At 49.3% G+C, this 19,860-nt stretch overlaps 2 protein-coding genes across 2 annotated transcripts in view; one reads left to right on the top strand and one right to left on the bottom strand.

Annotated features, from left to right (window-relative positions):
• Positions 1 to 3,996: 3,996 nt before the first annotated feature.
• On the top strand, positions 3,997 to 15,997 carry LOC114609612 (chymotrypsin-like elastase family member 2A). The gene is made up of 8 exons (XM_028753982.1): positions 3,997 to 4,053; positions 4,370 to 4,464; positions 8,856 to 8,953; positions 9,349 to 9,477; positions 9,791 to 9,927; positions 11,878 to 12,023; positions 13,219 to 13,371; positions 15,904 to 15,997. The coding sequence occupies exons 1-8, from the start codon at positions 4,014 to 4,016 to the stop codon at positions 15,919 to 15,921; spliced, it is 816 nt and encodes a 271-aa protein (XP_028609815.1). The 5' UTR covers positions 3,997 to 4,013; the 3' UTR covers positions 15,922 to 15,997.
• The window catches only part of Casp9 (caspase 9), a 17,900-nt gene continuing 13,325 nt past the window's right edge, over positions 15,286 to 19,860 (bottom strand). Inside the window, exons 7-9 of the mRNA XM_028753981.1 lie at positions 19,147 to 19,326; positions 18,546 to 18,655; positions 15,286 to 17,393 (exon numbers count right to left, since the gene is read on the bottom strand). Of these exons, the coding sequence (XP_028609814.1) occupies positions 17,301 to 17,393; positions 18,546 to 18,655; positions 19,147 to 19,326 (383 nt within the window). The 3' untranslated portion in view covers positions 15,286 to 17,300. The remainder of the gene's footprint in view (positions 17,394 to 18,545; positions 18,656 to 19,146; positions 19,327 to 19,860) is intronic.

Here is a 19,860-nt window from a genome sequence, read left to right as displayed (position 1 = left end):
GAAGACAGTGACAGTGTGCTCATATAAATAAAATAAATAAAATTTAAAAAATAGTTATTGTGCATGTACGGCGTGAGGGGTGCATACATGCCACATGGAGATGTCAGAGGACAACTTTCAGGAGCTGGTTTTCCACCCTTCCGGATTTACACAGCAAATGCTTTACACACTAAGCCCTTCCTATAGTGAGTTTGAGGCTAACCTGAGTTACATGAGACCCTGCCTCACACACACATGCGCATACACACACACACACATACATAAACACAGCCATATACCCAACTAAATACAACCATGCATACAGAGAGACAGATACACGCACACTTAACACACAGATCATTCAGACACATAAGCATGCACACACACTCACAGATATACACAAACGCATACACACATATATTCAAACACATGTATACTTATGTACACTCAAAGTTCCATATACGCACTAATATGTATTCATACACAGACACATACACACAGGCACATGCTATGTATACATATGTACATATATACTCAAACACATTTGAATATACAAGCATACAGATACACAGATACAGACATGCATGTACACATGCACGTACACAGGCAGACATGCAAATAAACACAAACACACATAAACACTCATATACCCATGCACACACATACACATCTATAGCATATGTACACACATATACATGCATACACACAGAAAAACAAACACCTATACTTAAACTCACATACAGTTCAATGCATACATGTATATACACTCATACACAGAGCTAGACATCCATATACGTGTATACACTCACGCACACATATGCTGATACACATGTACATATACAAAGACATAGTTAAACACAGAGACATGTATATATTGACATTCATTCACATATATACACCTAAACACAAACATATATACATACAGAGAGACATGCATACACACACACACATACACACACACACACACACACACTGTTTACTCAGTTCCCCTTCTGAGACTCCAGAGTCTCTGCCAGAGTCAACAACATTGGCTTTGATGCCGTCAGTAATGAATGTAAGATGTCGCATGCCCTAGTGACAAGCCAATATCTCACCCGAGATGATGTTCTGAAGACGCTGAGTCTGGAGACCAGAGGTCCTTACGGGAGTTCTAACTTTCCAACTTTCCAGTCTGACCCAAAGTTGCTGGTTCCAGCGACAAGGCCAGGCCGGGACCCCCAACTAGCCCACACGAACACGCCCGTGCTGAGCCCGGGCGCTGCAGCCAGGTGGCTGGCTTCTCAGAGGACTTGCTCTGAATGAGTCATGAGAAGCTTACATCTGCGGCTCTGCTCCACCTGCAGGGGCTCAAGGTCACACAACCCAGTTTAGAACGTGCTAGACAGTCACACTATCCAAAAGTGCCGGAGTTGGGTAGTGGGGTTTGGGGAGATGGGGGCTGCTGTGCTGTTTCCTCTCAGCACAGAAGCCTCGATTGGATTCACGTGTGGTCGAGCCTTAGATCTGGGAAAGTGGTCTGAATGAAGCCTCCCTGCCAAGACAAGGATGGAGCTTGTGCTGCAGTCCCCACCAGTCCCTACACTACATCCCCTTCCCAACCAGGCACTTGGTTCTAGGGAGGTCACGTGACCAGAGGCAAGCCAAATCAGCTTGTTGGGAAGAATTACCTTACGTTCTCATGAAATGATCTGAGGCTACAAACCACAAAATGGAAAGGAAGCCGCAGAGGGGCGGCTTGTTCCCCAGGGTACATGTAGCAATGAGGACAGTTATCTTTGGTTGTCGAAACTGGGATTGGGATCTAAGGGGGGGCACCAAGGATGCTCTGAAGGCCCCTAGTAAGACACCAAGTAAAACAGCTGGTGGGGAGGCTGTGCAGCTCAGTGGGCAGAGTGCTTGCCTGTCAAGCTTGAAATGATGATGGAGAGATGGCTCAGGGGTTACGGATAGGGGGCTGGAGACAGCTCAGGAATGGGGTGCCTCTCTAGCATGTGTAAGTCCCCAGGTTCAACTTGGGAGACAGAGAGATGGAGACAGAGACTGAGCATATGCTCCTTCCATTTTGTAGGTAAACAATCCTCAGGCAAAGAACCTGCCTGCTTTGCCCAAGGTCGCAGAAGCTCACAGCAAGTGCCAAACTGCTGTTTGTTCAGTGACTTCTAAACTAATCTAAAGAAAACTTATTTTGATAGCAAAGCCAACACCCCAAGAAGAGTGCCACCTGCACCTTGACTTTTAAGGGAAACTGACATTAACACTTCTAAAATGGCTGCTTTCGTGACCCTTGTTGACACTTCCAAAATGGCTGCTTTCATGACCCTTGTGATCATAAACAAAGGTTGTACCTATTCCAGGGCGTTTAGGGGTCAAGCTAGAACAAGAACACCCTCTGACTTCCAGATCAATAGGATCCCGCACCCCAACACCCTCATCTCTGTGAGACTCTTGCCCTGAGATTCCCTACCCCACAACAGTCCCAGAACTGTACCTGAATTTCTTCCTTCCTTCCTTTCTTCTTTCCTTCCTTCCTTCCTTCCTTCCTTCCTTCCTTCCTTCCTTCCTCCTTCCTTCCTTCCCTCCCTCTTTCCTTTCTTCTTTCTCTTTTTGAGATAGTGTCTCGTGTAGCCCAGGCTGAAGTTACTGCACAGCTAAAGACAAACAACATATCCTCCTGCCTCTACCTCTGAGAGCGCTGGGATCCCAAGCCTGTGCCACTGGGAACTAATGTTCTGCAGTGCTGGGTAAGCCATCCACTGACTGAGCTACACCTCCAGCCCCTAGCACATGTGATCCATGCATTAGCAGTTAGCTCTGACTCACCAATAGCAATGCATTAAGGGAAGAAATAGAAGCACTTCCCCTAGAAGCCACTTAACCAAGAGCAAGTCCAGATTTGAATTCTCTATGTCATGCTCTCGGAGGCTTCTGTCCCCTGTCTGTCTACTGTGTAAATCTGTGCCTGTGCCTGTGCCTGCCTGGAGGCTGTCTTGTAATCTGTCTGTCCCTGTGTCTGCATCTGTCCCTATGTGTGAGACCGTCTCTTCTGTGTGTTCTGTGCCTGTGTGTCTGTTGTTGGGTGACTGACTGTCCTTCACAAAGGGTTTTGCTCGGTCCTTATTGAACAGCACAGAAAGCATCACATAGAGGATGGAATGGAATATGTTGCTGAAATCTTTAGCTCAGTTTTACGAGGGATTAAGTCACTGGATCCGACTGATCCCAACTTCCCAACTGACCAAGACAACAAGCATCAACCAACATCCATGGATGCTTGTAACCTTTGTGGTAGATTTAAGAAGTTGCTCCTCTCTCTCTCTCTCTCTCTCTCTCTCTCTCTCTCTCTCTCTCTCTCCCTCCCTCCCTCCCTCCCTCCCTCCCTCCCTCCCTCCCTCCCTCTCTCTCTCTCTCTCTCCTTCCTTCCTTCTTTCCTTATCTGTTTGTTTGTTTGAAACCCTACACAGGGTTTCTCTGTGTAGCCCTGGCTGTCCTAAAACCCACTTTGTAGACCAGGCTGGCTTCAAACTGGATGCTTCACAACCTGGTCTAATGTTTTCTTTGGAAAAAGCAACCCCAAGAACAAGTATTGTCCTTCTCCCTCCCCTAACATGCACTGCAGTCTCTTGAAAGCAAATAGAATTTACATTTCCTTCATGGTGGTGGTTGTTATAGCTGTTTTGGGGCAGGGGTTGGTGAAACAATCTTGTGCAGCCCAGGCTGGCCCCAAGCACTCAATGTAGCCATGGATGATTGTAACTCCTGATCACCCTGCCTCTACTTCCCCAGAGCTGGGGTTCCAAGTGTGTGCTGGCCAAGCCAAGCTTCAGTACCCATCTTTGGCATATTTTTCAGTGTACTTCCAGGATGACAAGGAAATGGAAAAAGATAAAAATAAACATTTGGACTCCAGCCCTTTATTCCACTGGGTTTGGGAAAATCTCCACCTTGCAAACTCCTTCTGCTTCTCTGGCTGATAAGGCTGCTCATAAAAATGATGCTTAGCCAGAGCCAGACCTACAGACGTCCACGGACACACCATGATCAGGACACTGCTGCTATCTGCCTTGGTGGCTGGAGGTAACCTCTGTCTGGTGAATTTGGGAACATCACCCTCCTGCCCTTCCCTCGAGCAGTTGTCCCCTCTCTGGTCCCTAAGTTATAGGGCATGGTGACACACTCCTTGTGTCAGCCTCAGGAGCCTAAGAAAAGAGGGTGGAGAATTTAAGGCCAGCTTTAGTTACCTAACACATTCAAAGGCGAGCTAGGAAGTGGGGTGAAGGACCTCATGGACCTTGAAGGTCATTCCAAAGCAAGGGTTTCCTGTTGGAGTTCGGTTATGTCCACAAATACCATTCCCAACCAACACAACCCTCTCTCAATCCTCTGTTCACAGCTCTCAGCTGCGGGTTCCCCACTTATGAGGTCCAGGATGATGTGAGCAGGGTAGTTGGGGGCCAAGAGGCCACACCCAACAGCTGGCCCTGGCAGGTGAGTCAGCCATACCTGGTGGGTCTGTTGTGCAAGCAAAAGTGAGGCCTGGTGGAAACACAGAGGGCAGCACAGGCATCTTCACCTATAGGATACATTCCTACAACCTTGGCCAATTTGGGGGCTGAGGGAAAGGTTACTTCTCCATGAAACTTCAAAAATGGTGGGGGTGGGGGATGGGGCACCACTCTGAGACACATTTTCAATGCCTGCTGATTTAAAGTTAGACGCTTGCTGGCACATACATGTTACTCCATAAGTCAGTCACCTCTACTGTGCAAGTGTTCTGTGCTTGAAGAGAGCAGTCAGAGCTGTTTATGTAAATTAATATTTTTTTCTGTTGTTGTTGTTGTTGTTGTTTTGGGGGGCAGTTGGGTTTTTGTTTTGTTTTCTGTTTTTTGAGATAAAGTTTCTCAGTGTAACCATCCTGGACTCACTTGATAGACCAGGCTGGCCTTGAACTCACAGAGATTCTCCTGCCGATATCTCTGGAGTACTGAGATTAAAGGTGTGCCACCATGCCTGGCTTGCAAATGTATTCTTAGTTATACTGTTACCAATGGAAATAATTGTTTCCTTATATTGATCCTTATATTGATCCAATCATTGTCGTAGCAAAACTGAAATTTGACACAGGCAAAATTACTTGGTCTTCCATAGGATGTATGCAACCTTTACAATTGATATATTTAAAAATCTCTTACTGGTGTTGCCTTAAATCCCAGCCCTTGGGAGACAGAGGCAGGAAGATCTCCAGGTTGGAAACCAGCCTGGTCTGCAGAGTGAGTTCCAAGACAGCCAGACCTGTACAGAAAAATCCTATCTTGGAAAACCAAAAAAGAAAAAAAAATTCTCTTACCTGGCGTAATTTGAACTCAGTAGTTACAAAGTTGTCTGTAGTAAAGAACTTTTGTTGTGTTGGTTGTTTTGAGACAGGCTCTTGCTATATAGGCCTGTAAGATCCAGACTCAGAAAACCATACCCAACACCAAATACGTTCTATATAGTTAACATTTTTTTGAAATTAGTTTTTTGGTTTGGGGGTACAGAGTTTCTCTGTGTAGCTCTGCCTGTCCTGGAACTCTGTGTGTAGACCAGGCTGGCCTCAAACTCACAGAGATTCCCTTTCCTCTACCTCCCAAGTGCTGGGATTAAAGGCATCAACCACTACCACTTGGCTTATTTTTAAATGTCAGAACCTTGTATGTTTTAAGCTAGCTTTCCTGGGGACCGGAGAGAAAGTTCAGCACCTAAGAACACTTGCTGCTCTTTCAGAGGACCCGAATTCTGTTCCCAGCACCCACAAACCAGTTTACAACAATTTAGAACTCCAGTTCCAGGGGATCCAGTGCCATGTTTCTGGCCTTCTCAGGCACTAAACAAAGCACATGAGACACATATATACATGAAGCCAAACACGCATACACATAAACTATAAACCAGGAAGTTTATTTATTTATTTACTTATTAAATGGGGGTCTCACTACGTAGCTCTGGCTACTCTGAAACACACAGTATAGACCAAGCTGGCCTCAATCTCAGAGATCCACCGGAGTGCTGGGAGGCACTCCACCAGGCATGTGCCACCATTCCCAGACTAAGCACTGACTGTGCGTGTGGGATAGTTATAAACTCTGTCCATAGACCTCACTAGATATAGTTAACAGTCCTGTTGGGATTCCTGCACAAGGCTGCCTTTGTTTGCTTGAATGTAAAATGGGCATGATAAACAAGAAACTGTGCCCTGTGGGGTTACAGGAGTGGTGGGAAATTCCGCACATGCCCACCCGTAATGGATAAGTGCCACGTGGCGAGCACTACAGTATTTGACGTTTGGAGTGTTGATCTATTGGAATTATCAGTGATGCCCGAGAGCACTAGTCAAGTGCTCCCTACTGTTCTAATAAAGGAACTGGAACTCTGAATGGTTGTGAAACAGCCCAAACTCACCACCTTGAGCTTGGAAAGAGTCAAGATTCAAATCTGATTCAGGGGTTGAGTACAGGTGCCCAGTTGGTATTTGCAGGAAGCCCTGGGTTTGATCCACAGCACCGAGTAACATTTTGGACACAGTGGTATATGAATGTCATCCTAGCGCTCGGGAGGTGAAGGCAAGAGGACCAGGAGTTTGGGGTCGTCTTTGATTATGTACAGAATTTGAGAACAGCTTGGACGATATGATACATCTCAAAAAAGATCTTTTTTTTTTTTTTTTTTTTTGGTTTTTCGAGGCAGGGTTTCTCTGTGTAGTCCTGGCTGTCCTGGAACTCACTCTGTAGACCAGGCTGGCCTCGAACTCAGAAATCCACCTGTCTCTGCCTCTGAAGTTGTGGGATTAAAGGTGTGAGCCACCACTGCCTGGCCAAAAGATCTATTTTTAAGACAACTGATTTTCAAGTTCCCTTCATACTGTAAGGAGCTATTTCTTTTCTTTTCTTTCTTTCTTTCTTTCTTTCTTTCTTTATTTCTTTATTTCTTTATTTCTCTCTCTCTCTCTCTCTCTCTCTCTCTCCTTCTTTCTTTCTTTAAAGATTTATTTATTTTATATATGTGAGTACACTGTCACTGTCTTCATGCACACCAGAAGAAGGTATCAGATCCCATTACAGATGGTTGTGAGCCACCATGTGGTTGCTGGGAATTGAACTCAGGACCTCTAGAAGAGTAGTCAGTGCTCTTAACCACTGAGCCACATCATTCCCCAATAAACTTGCCTGGTTACTCTTCAGGACCCAAATCAACAGCTCAAGCCCTGCCTTTTCTGCCCATGGGAAAAAAATGTTTCTATCTCTAGGGAGGTTTTTGTATGCTTTAGGCCAGAGCAGCACCCTTTTGAGGACCTTTCTTTGTTTTGTTTCTTTTATTACATTTATTTGCAGGAAAGGGGTTCATGTATGGCAGCACACTCATGTAGATGTCAGAGGACAACTTGAAGGAGTCGGTCCTCTCCTTCTGTGCAGGTCTACACGGTCCTGGGGACTGAACTCATGTTGTCAGAGTTAGTCACTGAACTCTCAATGTCCTTCATTGTTCGTATTTTAAACATTTCCAGGGGTCGGGCAGTACTAGGGATCGAACCCAGAGTGCTGCTTACTGTCTTGCTCCTTATAGCTTACTCGGCCTACTTTCTTATTGGTGAACTCAAAAATAGCTCCGCCCACAAGTGAGCTGGGCCCGCCTACATCAGCCATCAATCATCAATTGCACCATAAGCTTGCTCACAGGCCAATCTATTCGGGTATTTTCTCAGTTAAGATTCCCTCTTCCCAAATGATGCTAACTTGTGTCAAGCTGACGTAAAACTTGCCAGGACAGCATTCGTGTGCTTGTGTGTGCACTGTGTTGGATGGGGTTGTTATAGAAACTTCACGGAGGTGGTGGCATCCAGGAAGAGACTAGTTAGAAGTAAGGAAGGTTATGCTAACAGACTGTAAACGCAAAGACCCTAAGACAGCGGAGGGTCAGCCTACCCGAATAAAGCTTGACAGAGGTCAGCGTAACTGGCACAGAGCGGAAGTGAATGCCTGAAAAATCAAAGGGATGGTGTAGGACCTCATTATGGTATGGGAGAGGAGCCTCTGGATGGTCTGTGCAGAGCGTAGTTTCATCAGACTTACCTTAAGAAAGGATTTTTCTGGCTGCCATGCAATGAGAAAATATGGGTGAGCGGGCATGGTGGCCCACACCTGCAATCTCAGCTCCTGGGAGGTGGATTAGGAAGGTGAGGAGGGGGTGTTAAAGGTCAGCCTGGGCTACATTGCAAGACTCTGTCAGAAATGAAAGAAAAGAAAACATAGGTTGACGGTTGGGCTAAGTGCTACAATGTAAGCTCACTAGGTATCCCAGGCTGGCCTGGAATTCTATATCCTCCTGTCTCACCCAGCGCTCTGAGTGTTGAGATTACAGACATATCATGCCCTACTTAGTGAAATTTTTAATATTTTATTCATCACAGATTTGTGTTAGGTTGTGCTGTTGCTTTGAGACAGGGTTTCACATAACCCAGGCTGGCCTTATCCCCGTGCTACTTAGCCAAGACTGCCCTTGATCGCTCTGCCTCCACCTCTCAAGCACTGGCTTGATTTTTTTCTGTAAAGCACTCGAGTTGATCTGAACTGAGTTTAGTGGCACACATCGGTAGCCCCAGCACACAGGAGGTAAAGGGAGGAGGACCACAGGCTCTATCTCATCCTTGGCTCTTTACCAACAGACCGTGTGAGGCAGGGAGGAAAAGGTTTTTATCTCAAAGGTTGAAGTCTAAGGATATCCCCTTAAGTATGGACCTGGCTTGAGTGTCCTGCCTATCTCGCTTGCCTCAGCCTGTTGTTAAACCACTGGAGAACTGAGAAACCAGTTTCTCTCACCCGAGCACCTGTTCTTCCCTTCCCCAGGTCTCCCTGCAGTACCTTTCCTCCGGAAGGTGGTACCACACCTGCGGAGGCTCCCTGGTGGCCAACAACTGGGTTCTGACAGCTGCCCATTGCATCAGGTAACTGAACACCACTGTTCCCTGCTCGCTTAGCTGCTTCCGGTGTCATGGAGTGGCACTCAGCCCTAGAGCACAGATCCCCAAGTGGACTGACCCATGCACTGTAAAGGAGCCTGGAGAGAATCTTCACATGCCTGCCTGAGGCGCAGGCGCAAGTCTATCTGTGGTTCAGGGTTGTCAGGTTCCCCTGTCCGTACACGGCATGCACTGAAGCCCTGTGCCACTAGGATGTAGAGGAAGAAGCAGCCTAGCACCTGCCTTCCTGGGAAAACCAGTGATGGTTCTGGACAAGGGATTGTTTTCTTGCTAGCACTCTGCACTGGGGTGTCCTTACTCATGGAGACTGGGGGTGGGGTGGGGAAGAGGTCGCTGACCTCTCCCTCTGCTCCTCACAGCAACTCTAGGACCTACCGTGTGTTGCTGGGACGACACAGCCTCTCCACCTCGGAATCCGGTTCATTGGCTGTTCAGGTCTCCAAATCTGTGGTCCATGAGAAGTGGAACTCTCAAAAGATCGCCAATGGGTATGTTCTGTCCTGTCTGGTGCTCTCAGGGATAGGGTTGGTGGCAGCACACAGAGGGGTCAACCCACCCCTCCTCTGCCTCTTCTGTTGGGACTGGAAGGAGCAGTCCCCTCCTAGAGGTGAGCCACCCCTCCCCCATAGCTGCTGGGGTGGAGGTGGGAACGGTGGAGTTATCAGAGGAGGGAGAAGGAAAGGCCATAGGAGACCCTGCTACCTTGCCTGCAGGGGCAGCCTGGGATCATACACAGGAAATGACAAAGGTAGGCAGGAATAGTCACCACCCTTGCTGCTCTACCTTCTCTTCCTAACCCAGGTATGACATTGCCCTGCTGAAACTAGCCAGCCCAGTGTCCCTGACCAGCAAGATCCAGACGGCTTGCCTCCCACCCGCTGGCACTGTTCTCGCGAACAATTACCCCTGCTATGTCACAGGCTGGGGTCGGCTGCAGAGTAAGTGAAAGCAAGCAGGGGACCCCCCCCCCAAGGCCTGGCAGGGAAGGGAGGTGCTGTTACCTCTGTCCCTAGGGTGTTTGGCTGCCTTAGAGGGACAGGCTAGTGGAGACTGGTAAATATGCCTGGGTTCAAATCTCAGCTTTAGTAGCTGTGTAATTCAGGCACATTCCTGAGCCCCTACGGTGGCTTCCTCATCGGTAAAATGGGGCATAGAACAGCAGCAGGCGGAATTGGGTATGGCTATATTGACAAGGTACAGAGAAGGCAAAAGAAGACAGTCCGTGGAAGCACTTATGACAAGTAACTACAGTGCACAGTAGTCACTGCGTGTTGACCACACTGTGTCTTTCGTGTGGCCTGAGGCCAGAGCTCTGAATAACATGTACTATGTGACCTCAGGCTTTTGGAGCACCATGAAAACCCCAAGGCCATCATCAGATCCTCTTCTTGCTGCCTAAAACTGGGCCAGGTTTGGCTATACTGTGCCCTCTCATTCGGTTGGTTAGCGTTCTGATCACTGGTGATTGGCTCAGGAATGAGCACCTGACTCAAGCTAAGCCAATAGGAATTGGGAATAGAGAAGATGCTCTCCCAGACAAAGAGCTGTTTGCAGTGGCGGTCATTTTCTTCTCTGTAGAGAGCAATGAGGCCCAACAGCAAACAAGGAAATTGGAAGAGAGGGTCAGGGAGGTAGCCCAAGCTTCTTGGAGATACACACTTTGCTCATGCTGGGCCCTTTGTCAAATCTACTTCCTCATTTGTAAAGTGTAAGGTCTGCAGTGAAGGTCAAAGGCCAGGTGTGGTTGTGCGTACTTACGATCCCGACTGTTCAGAAGTAACAGGCAGATCCCTGGGATTCAATAGCTACCCAGCCTCACCTAATTGGTTGAACTCTAAGCTAAGGATAGATAGACCCTAACTCAAAAGTCAAGGTGGATGGTGCTAAAGAAGTGGTTCTCAATCTGTGGGTCTCGACCCACTCGGGATTGTATATCAGATATCCTGGTTATCAGATATTTGCATTATGACTCATGATAGCAAAATTACAGTTATGAAGTAGCAATAAATAACTTTAAGGTGGGGGATTACCATGACACGAGGAACTGTATGTATTAAAGAGTCACAACATTAGGAAGGTTGAGAACTAGAGGTTAACTTCTGACCTCCACATGGACACACACACACACACACACACACGGAGAATGAAATGAACTCTATCCTGGCCAACTGTGGCAGTGATATAGACAATGTCACTGGGGCTATGAGGAAAACTACCTTGACCACAGAGTTACGTGTTTTTTTCTAGCTAGAAGGCTCCAGACAGCTCCCTGACATAATAAAGTAAGAGAAACCTGTAGAACTAGCCCAGCAAAAAGGAATTCTAACCCAAGGATAGACACACAGCTAGATGTCAGGAACATTCTAGATCAAGGAGTTTGCAGCCTGTGAGGAACCAGCTCTCCTTCAGAGTGTCTTTTCTGCCTCATCCTTCTCGACACAAAAGAAAATGGTACCCACTGCCCATGCCAGAATCCCAGAGGAAGGGGCTCATTGGCTTTAGGTTGAGTCAGATGCTCACCCTGAACCAATCAACAGTAGCCTGAACACCAACCAATCGACTGAGGACACAATGCAAACTAACATGGCCTCCTTGTGGGTGAGAGAAAGTAACCTGGACCAGAAAGGAAGGGGTGAATAGAGGATGCAGCCGCGACGCTTCTCCCTCTCATAACCTCCCCGCCCCCGCCCCGTTTTGTATACACTGCTAGCAAGCTCCTGTCTCCGCCCCCACCCCCACAGCCACGCTTGGCTCTTTCCATGCGCACCGGGGATCTGAACTCAGTCTTCACAGTTTCTTGGCAAGCACATCCCCGACACGCCCATTGTTTCCTATTGACTTGGGAGTCTCTTTACCCCCTCATGCCTTCTCTCTGTGGTCTCATTCAGCCAACGGGGCCAGTCCTGACGTTCTGCAGCAGGGCCGCCTGCTAGTTGTGGACTATGCCACCTGCTCCAGCGCTAGCTGGTGGGGAAGTTCCGTGAAGACCACCATGGTATGCGCTGGTGGCGACGGTGTGACCTCCAGCTGCAATGTGAGTGTCCCCAATCGGGTTTCCCAGTCTACAGCAAAACACGGCGAGGATGTGATGTGGGGGGAGTTGCGGGTAGGGAGGTGTCCTAGGATCCATCTTCTCCCTCCTTCCTGGGCAGGAGCCTTGGAAACTGTTCTGGAATGTTTTCGTTCTCCTCGTCCCCAGAAAAGATGTTATAAGTACCATCGCCCTGTAGCATTCTCTTTGCCTGAGTGCTAGGAAGTCTTTAGTCTTCCTTGGATCCCATCCAGGTCTCTCATGACCGTCATCCCACAGTAACGGCCCAAGGTGGCCCCTTGGGTCGCTGCTACAGAAGTCTTCTTAAAGACAGCGTCAGGAACCAAAGGACTTGGTACAGGCAGATTCTGCAGAGGAAGACAGAGGGAGAAGGGAGCCCCCACACCTTCAGATACAGTCAGTGCCTTGACTATAGACCCACACCCACACACTCTACGGTCTCCCTCGGGCAAGTCCCAGCCTCTGAACAGTTGTCTTCTCTGGTAAGCCAGAGAAACTCGTACTGGCCTGACGGGTTTGGAGCAGTGATGCTTCTCCTTCTCATATCCCCCGTTTTGTATACACTGCTAGCAAGCTCCTGTCTCCGTCCCCATCCCCACAGCCACACTTGGCTCTTTATGTGTGCACTGGGGATCTGAAAGCAGGTCTTCACACTTTCAAACAAGAAGAGGCATAGGAAGGGCATAGCAGCCAACTTGGGGCACATACGGACTACCTCAGCACTAGGGAGGATGAGGCAGGGGGATTGTTGCATATTTTAGCATACCCTGCGCTACATGGAAAGACCTTGTTTTTATTATTTATTTATTTGTTTATTTATTTATTTATTTATTTATGGTTTTTCGAGACAGGGTTTCTCTTAGAGCCCGGGCTGTCCTGGAACTCATTCTGTAGACTAGGCTGGCCTTGAACTCAGAAATCTGCCTGCCTCTGCCTCCCAAGAGATTAAAGGCGTGCGCCAACCTGTAATGGCAGCATTTATGAAGCTGCAGCAGGAGAGGCACATTAAGAGGCTCTGGATTCAAAAATCAAATACCAGCTCCTGTAGATAAGGTACCACCGCCTGTGACCATAAGGCTGCCTTCAGAGGACAGTGACCTCATAGAACAATATACTAAGAACCAGGCCCCTCTGGGCACCCTCTTCCTCCCCTCATGCCTAACTCTGGCTTCCTCAGGGGGACTCCGGCGGACCACTGAATTGCAAGGCATCTAACGGCCAGTGGCAGGTGCACGGTATCGTGAGCTTCGGCTCCACTCTGGGCTGCAACTACCCCCGCAAGCCGTCTGTCTTCACCAGGGTCTCCAGCTACATTGACTGGATCAACACGGTAAGAAACCGCCATCCCTGAGCCCACAGCCTGCCATGAGGCGAGCGGGGGCTCCCAGGATCAGCAAGTGGATCTCATTTATTCTTAGGTTATATAGGCGCAGTCCCCACCCTCCATTGCTGTTGGTGATATGTATCTGCAAATCCCATGCCCAGGTTGAGACTCCTACAACCTTGGGTTTTAGTACTTAATTCCCCTGAAGAGTGCTCCCCCTACCACCGTAAGATGACGGGGTTGTCCTGTCTGCCCCAGGACAAAGGACTATTCAGTTCTGTGTCGGGCCACTCCCAGGCAAATGGGACTAAGTTAATCTTATGCGCCTGTGTGTCCCCAGAGAGTCCTCTCCTGGAAGCTGTTTCCCATTTACTATACTAACCACAAATTATAGAAGCAATGTTAGGCAGTAAAGTGCCTGCCCTTGCAAATACAAGGACCAGGAGTTCAATCCCCAGGACTTACATGAAAAGCCAAGCATGGTAGCCATGTAATCCGAGTGCTGGAGAGGCAGAACCAGGAAGAACCCAGAGGCTCGCAGGCCGGCCAGAGCAGCTGAGGATACAGGCAGCGGTCAGGGAGGCACCCAGAAACAGCAGGAAATTGGCAGCCAAGGGGCCCTAGGTGAGGATGGAGGGAAAACGGAATCTGGAGAGGGATACTAGGAAGTGGGAGGACTCCGCCCATAGGGTGTATTTTAATCCACCCCCCCCCCTTTGGTTTGCTTTTCTGTAAAATGGGACTTGAACTGAGCCAGACTCCTCAGCAGGTACAGCCAGCTGTCCAACAGAACAGCAAGGGTGGTGGCGCAGGTGGCAGCGGCTCGTTATCCCCAGTTCAGTGTGCAGGGAACCTTAAATTGAATTAGACGCTTGGAAAACCAAATATGAACTGGCAGCTATGAGCACGAGCCTGAGGTAGCCGGCTGTCAGAGCCAGCCTGAGAGAGTTTCCAAGTTTGCCGGCTCTCACCTGCCTGCTTCAGTCCTTGGTCTGCTGGGTCTATTCCGCCCACGACTAGACTCAGCCCCAGAGCTCCCAAGAAAGCTTGAAGGGCTCAGAAATAGATCAGTGGGATAAAGGGGCTTGGTCCAGGCCTGATTGATGACCTGAGATCAATCCCCAGGTGTGCTACGGTACACACATGTGCACACAGCAAGTAAATGCTTTCTTTTTTTTTTTTTTTGTAAGTTAGAGAAAAATGGAAAATCAAGAGAAGGGTTAGGTTTTGGAAGTTCTTGTTATTGTTCTTTGTTTTACATTTTAGTATGATTGTCAACTGGGGACGGGAGCCATGACTAAATTTTGACAGAGGGAAATCGAAAGCCAGCTTAGAGCATTTCAAAGGAGCCTCAATGACTGGGTGGGAAGATACTTCTGGGCTTTGTCTCAGCCGGATCCTCCCATCTTTTGTGGTCCCAGCTGCTGCATTAGTTAGTCCACAGCTGAGCCTGGCAGCACCTTGGGACCCCAAACGCGTGACCTGTTGTCCCAGCACCTGCTGTTCCCAGCCACAGGCAGACACAGCAAGGCAGATGGCTGGGTGTAGGAGTCAGGAAGACCAAAAGGGGAAAGCAAACCTTGCTGGGTACCTGGGCAGAGCCCCTGCATTCTGGGGAGAGCAGCCAGCGTGGTAGAATACTGGGCGACGGACAGGGGTTGATTGCTGAGCTGCCAGCTGTCCCTGGAAAAGCTGCAGCGAGGACAATGGAGCCTCACATGGTCCCAGCCCGAGGGTGTGTATGTGTGTGTGTGTGCGCGCGCGCGCATAGACACAACAGCTGCAACCCTGAGGGGGTGCCTCAGAACACACCTACCTAGACAGCCTTAGGTGAAGCGCTGAGGCCAGCAAGCAGCTAAACAAAGACACAAACAACCCCGGCATTATCAGCAAATGTCCACGGAAAAATGTCAACACAGGTACCTTTAGAAATCGCAGCTTTATTGTTTTGTTCAGAAAGGAATATATTTCTTTATTAAAAATATTGCTTATGAAAGGAACATAGGAGCGTAGCTCTATAGTAGCTCTGTGGTAGAACAGGTGCATGGTATGTGAGAACCTGGCTCCATCCCAGCACCAAAATGACACACCCCGAAAACAGTATTTGATTCTGCTAATTGGTCTTGGAAAACAAGTGATAGCCTCACCCCCATACACTAAGTTAGTGCCTCAAAAGTAAGTAAGAAACAAATTGGCCTGTGTAGTGGCACACACTTTTAATACCAGTACTCAGAGGCAAAGGCAGGTGGGTCTCTGTGAATTCCAGGCCAGTCTTGTCCACATGGTGAGTTCCAGGACAGCCAGGGCTACGTAGAGACCCAGTCTCAGAAAAAATAAAGAAACAAATTACGTCAGAAAACCACACCCATCTATACATTTGGCAAGTGATCATTAGCGATTCCTGGCTTCCTGGCATGACACCCAAGCTAAGACCCTTCTTGACAGGAGAGGAAAACTGTGACCACACCCTTTGGCCGTGAGTCACTGAACTCAATCCTCAGCCAGGTTAACCTCCTCACTCTCCTGTGTGTCCTTCAGGTGATTGCAAAGAACTAACCAAGGACATCTCTGCGACTGTCACCTTGGAAATGCCACAGAAAGGAAACAGTAATAAAGTGACTTATGGATCACATCCTGGGATGAGTCTGTCTTATTAACCCGGCACCCTAACCTCAGGGCCCTGAAAGCAACAAACATTCTTGCAGGAGCTTGAGGCGGTGGGACAAGCTAGAATCCCTGCATTTAGGAGGCAGTGGGATGGAGATTTTGAGGCCAACCTGGGCTACAAAGTCAGACCCCAGCTCAAAAATAAACAAACAAGGCTTGGCACCCCTACCATCTAAACACAAGTGGATTTTCACAAAGCAAAGACCAGATGGAAACAGAAAAAAAGAAAACTAAGTCAGAACAGCTTTAAAGACAAGGTGGCACCTTCTCCAGGGAGGGCCAGCACTATTGCCCAGTCACTGCTACCTGGGGACCAGGCTCACTCAGCAGGGAAGACTGGGGAGACTCGCAACAGCTCTGCCCAGGGGTCCCCACTAGGGTAACCAAGATCCTTCAGACATGAGACTCGATCTGTGGGGATTCCTGGCTCCCACCTCAGTCACCTCCTGTGCTCGGACAGGGACCTTGGAAGACACAGAGAAATGCTCAGGAAAAAGCAAGTCTCCTTTGTAGGAAGAACAGAGTGGGGATGGGGAGGATATAGCCAAAAAACAGTCCTTTCGCCTAAGATTTATTGTTTAAGAATATATAATGTGGGCTGGAGAGATGGCTCAGCCGTTAAAGGCTAGGCTCACAACCAAAACTATAAGAATACATAATGTGCTCAAGGAAGAATTAACCCTTCTGGAAACTTCGATGAGACGTAGCCCAGATCCAGGTATTCACACTGGGCCAGCTGGACTGTGGGTCTGGGAAAGAAAGATGCTTGTGTGTCTGCAGCCACAGACAGACCCCTGTGGGTGATGTCCCCTCAGAGCGGGTGCTATAATGTCCCCCAGGGCACATATGACAATGTCTGAAGACATTTCTGGTTGGCAGAACTCAGGAAGGGTACTCCTGGCAGCTGGCAAGTGGAGACCAGAGACAGCTTTAAATGCTCTACAACACACGGTGCAGTCCCATGACAGGATTATGCAACCCCACATGTCAGTAGTACATTGGCAGAGAAGCCCTGTTCTAGAGAGGCCTGGGGGTCCCTGGCCACAGTCCCTAACCACACATGAAGCGGCCAGGGAGCGTTCTCAACGCTCTGTTCCACAGCTCCCTCCAACATGGAAGCTGCTAGGAGCCTGTCTGCACCAGAAAAGGGAAAGAGCAGCCTGCCCCAGTTACAAAACCCTTGCTTCTCAGGACAGTCCAAGCCTTGGCCACCTCCAGGCCATGAAGGCTTCAGGGGAGAAGATTGAGGCAGAGAGCAGCCCCCAGCCTCATGAAGTTTTAAAAAAGAGCTTTTTCCGGAGGAAGTTAAAACAGCCAGGGATCTGCTTATAAATCCCTTTCTCGGAAACAGCACTGGCGACCTGCAAAACAGAAGCACAGGGGTAATCTGTGGGTGCGGTGTCCTTGGCTGAGGCAGGGGCTGAGATGGGCCCTAAGGAGAGGGCCATTGAAGGGGCCATCTGAAGGTGACTCCACCTATAACTCCCTGAGGTGGGTTATCAATCAAACACCTTAGCTACTGTAAAAGAATGGGAAATTGAAGGATTATTTTTTGGGGGTCTTGGTTTTATTTTGTCTTTCTTTTTTTTTTTTTTTTGAGACAGATTTTCTCTGTGTAGTCCTGGCTGTCCTGGAACTCACTCTGTAGACCAGGATGGCCTCAGACTCAGAGATCTTCCTGCCTCTGCCTCCCAAGTGCTGGGATTAAAGGAGTGTGCCACCACCACCTGGTCAAGTTTTCTAACACAAAAATCCACAGTTCTAACCAGACTGAAAGATTAGGGGCAAGAAAGATGGGAGAAGATGACCCAGAGACGACATGTGTCCTGCTTTTGGCCCTGGCTGTCCCCTGTCCTGTTGGATTCCATCTCAGGACCAGAAGTGTCCCCTATCGCCCCAACATGTGTATCTGAGCAAAGCAGTAGAAACTCTCAGGGTCCCCATGGGGAGAAAATGCCCTGAAAGGGGAGGGGCCGTTGTGCCCCTGCCTATTCATTCTCACTAAGACATGCAGGTAGGGGACAATTAGAATGCTTGCTGGTCAAGAGTCGATTACATGGGGTTGGGGATGTAGCTCGACTGGCCCCCAGTGCTACATAAATTGGGTGTGGTGGTCAACACCTGTAATCTCCAGCACCCAAGAAGTAGAGGCAGGAGTATCAAAAGTTCAAGGTCATTGCCCACTACATAGCAAGTTCTAAGCCAGCCTGGGCTACATGAGTCCCTATCTAAAAAGAAACATGTGCAGGACTGCCGCGGAGTCCAGGAAGAGGCACGTGGCCAGCCTCCAGGGAACTAAGCTTTTGCCACTGAGCCGCCCCACCTGGCACTTAAGACCACTCTCATCTGGGACCTGGGTGTCTGTCTGGGCGTCTGTCTCTAAATAGGCGGGGAAGATGGCACTTTGCAAAGCACTCCCTGGTTCTCTGTCAGGGCCAGTCAGCCTCTCCTTCTGCCTAGGGCCTGCTGCCCCTGCTCTTCAGGCCTCTCTGCCCTCAGGAAGAAGTGCTCACCCTGAGAAGAAGGGACAGCAGGTCTTCAGAGCGAGCCCACTGCTCCAGGACTCCATCCAAGGTCTCAATGTACCAGGAGCCACTCTTCTTGTCCCTCCAGGAGACAAAACCTGCAGGAAGAGGAAGGCTGAACTCTGCCACCGCCGAGCAGAGGAGCACAGTCCTTGGCGGAGTGTGCAGGCTGCAGCCAGATCCAGACTGTGGCTCACTGGCATGCGGCGAGGATGGCCCCACCTCCCCGGCTCCCTGCTACGGTCACTCTCAACACCACGTGACTAGCTGTGGGTCTCCTTTTCGCAGCACAGAAATCAAGGTTCTGAGAAGTCAGGGGTCTCAAGAAGGATGAAGGATGCACCTTACCACCGCCTGCCAGGCACTGTGCTGAGGGAGCCCCCTCCCTCGTGTATTTTCCGAGACAACCTCAACTAGGTTTATTGCTCTTATATCTGCATGCCAATCTGAAGCCTTGTCTGCTTCACCTTGAGGGGGCACCAGGGAGAGGTGAAGGACCTGCTGAGGACCCCGCAGGCTGTGTCTGGCAGAGACAACACCTCAGGGCATAGCTGCCCTGGGCTAGGGGCGGGTGCACGGATGAGCTCACCTGGGAAGGTGGAGTAGGACACAAGGATATCACTGGGGGTAGGCAAACTTGACACGGCATCCAGCTGGTCCAGGGTCCTTGGGCCTTCCTGATATGGGACAGCATCTGGCTCAGAGTCGCTGTCGAAGGCCCTGCCTTGACAGGAAGTGTAGGCCACCTCAAAGCCATGGTCTTTCTGCTCTGCGGGAAGCGAAAAACAGTCACCCAACATCACTAATGTCACTGCAGCACAGGGTGCTTCTCCTGAAAAGGGAAAGGCCTGGACTAGAAGGCATGTGAGCTCTGCCACACAGGAAGGAAACAGAAACTAGATATGACGGAGCTCGCTTGTTTGGAGATAGGGTCTCACTTACGCAGCCCTGGCTGACCTGGAATTCACTATGTTGACCAGGCTGGCCTGGAATTCACAAGAGATCCACCTGCCTCTGCTCCCCCAAGTGCTGGGATTAAAGGCATGACCACAGTATGTATTTTTAGTTATGTGTGGAGGTGGGGTATGTGCACATGAGTACAGTTACCCAGAGTGACCAGAAGAGGGTGTCGGACCTCCTGGACGTACAGTTACAGGAAGCTGCCCAAAGTGTGTCCAGGGAACAGGAAGCAGCCCAGCGAGTGTTCGGGGGAACTGAACAGGGCCCTCTACAACAGTGTGCACTCTTAGCCACTGTCGTTATCTCTCCAGGCCCTGGCCTTGAACTCTGATCACCTTGCCTC

This window comes from Grammomys surdaster, unplaced genomic scaffold, assembly GCF_004785775.1.
Source record: "Grammomys surdaster isolate TR1022 unplaced genomic scaffold, NIH_TR_1.0 125977, whole genome shotgun sequence".
NCBI classification, from domain to species: domain Eukaryota; kingdom Metazoa; phylum Chordata; class Mammalia; order Rodentia; family Muridae; genus Grammomys; species Grammomys surdaster.
This window is presented reverse-complemented; position numbering and strand designations above follow the sequence as displayed.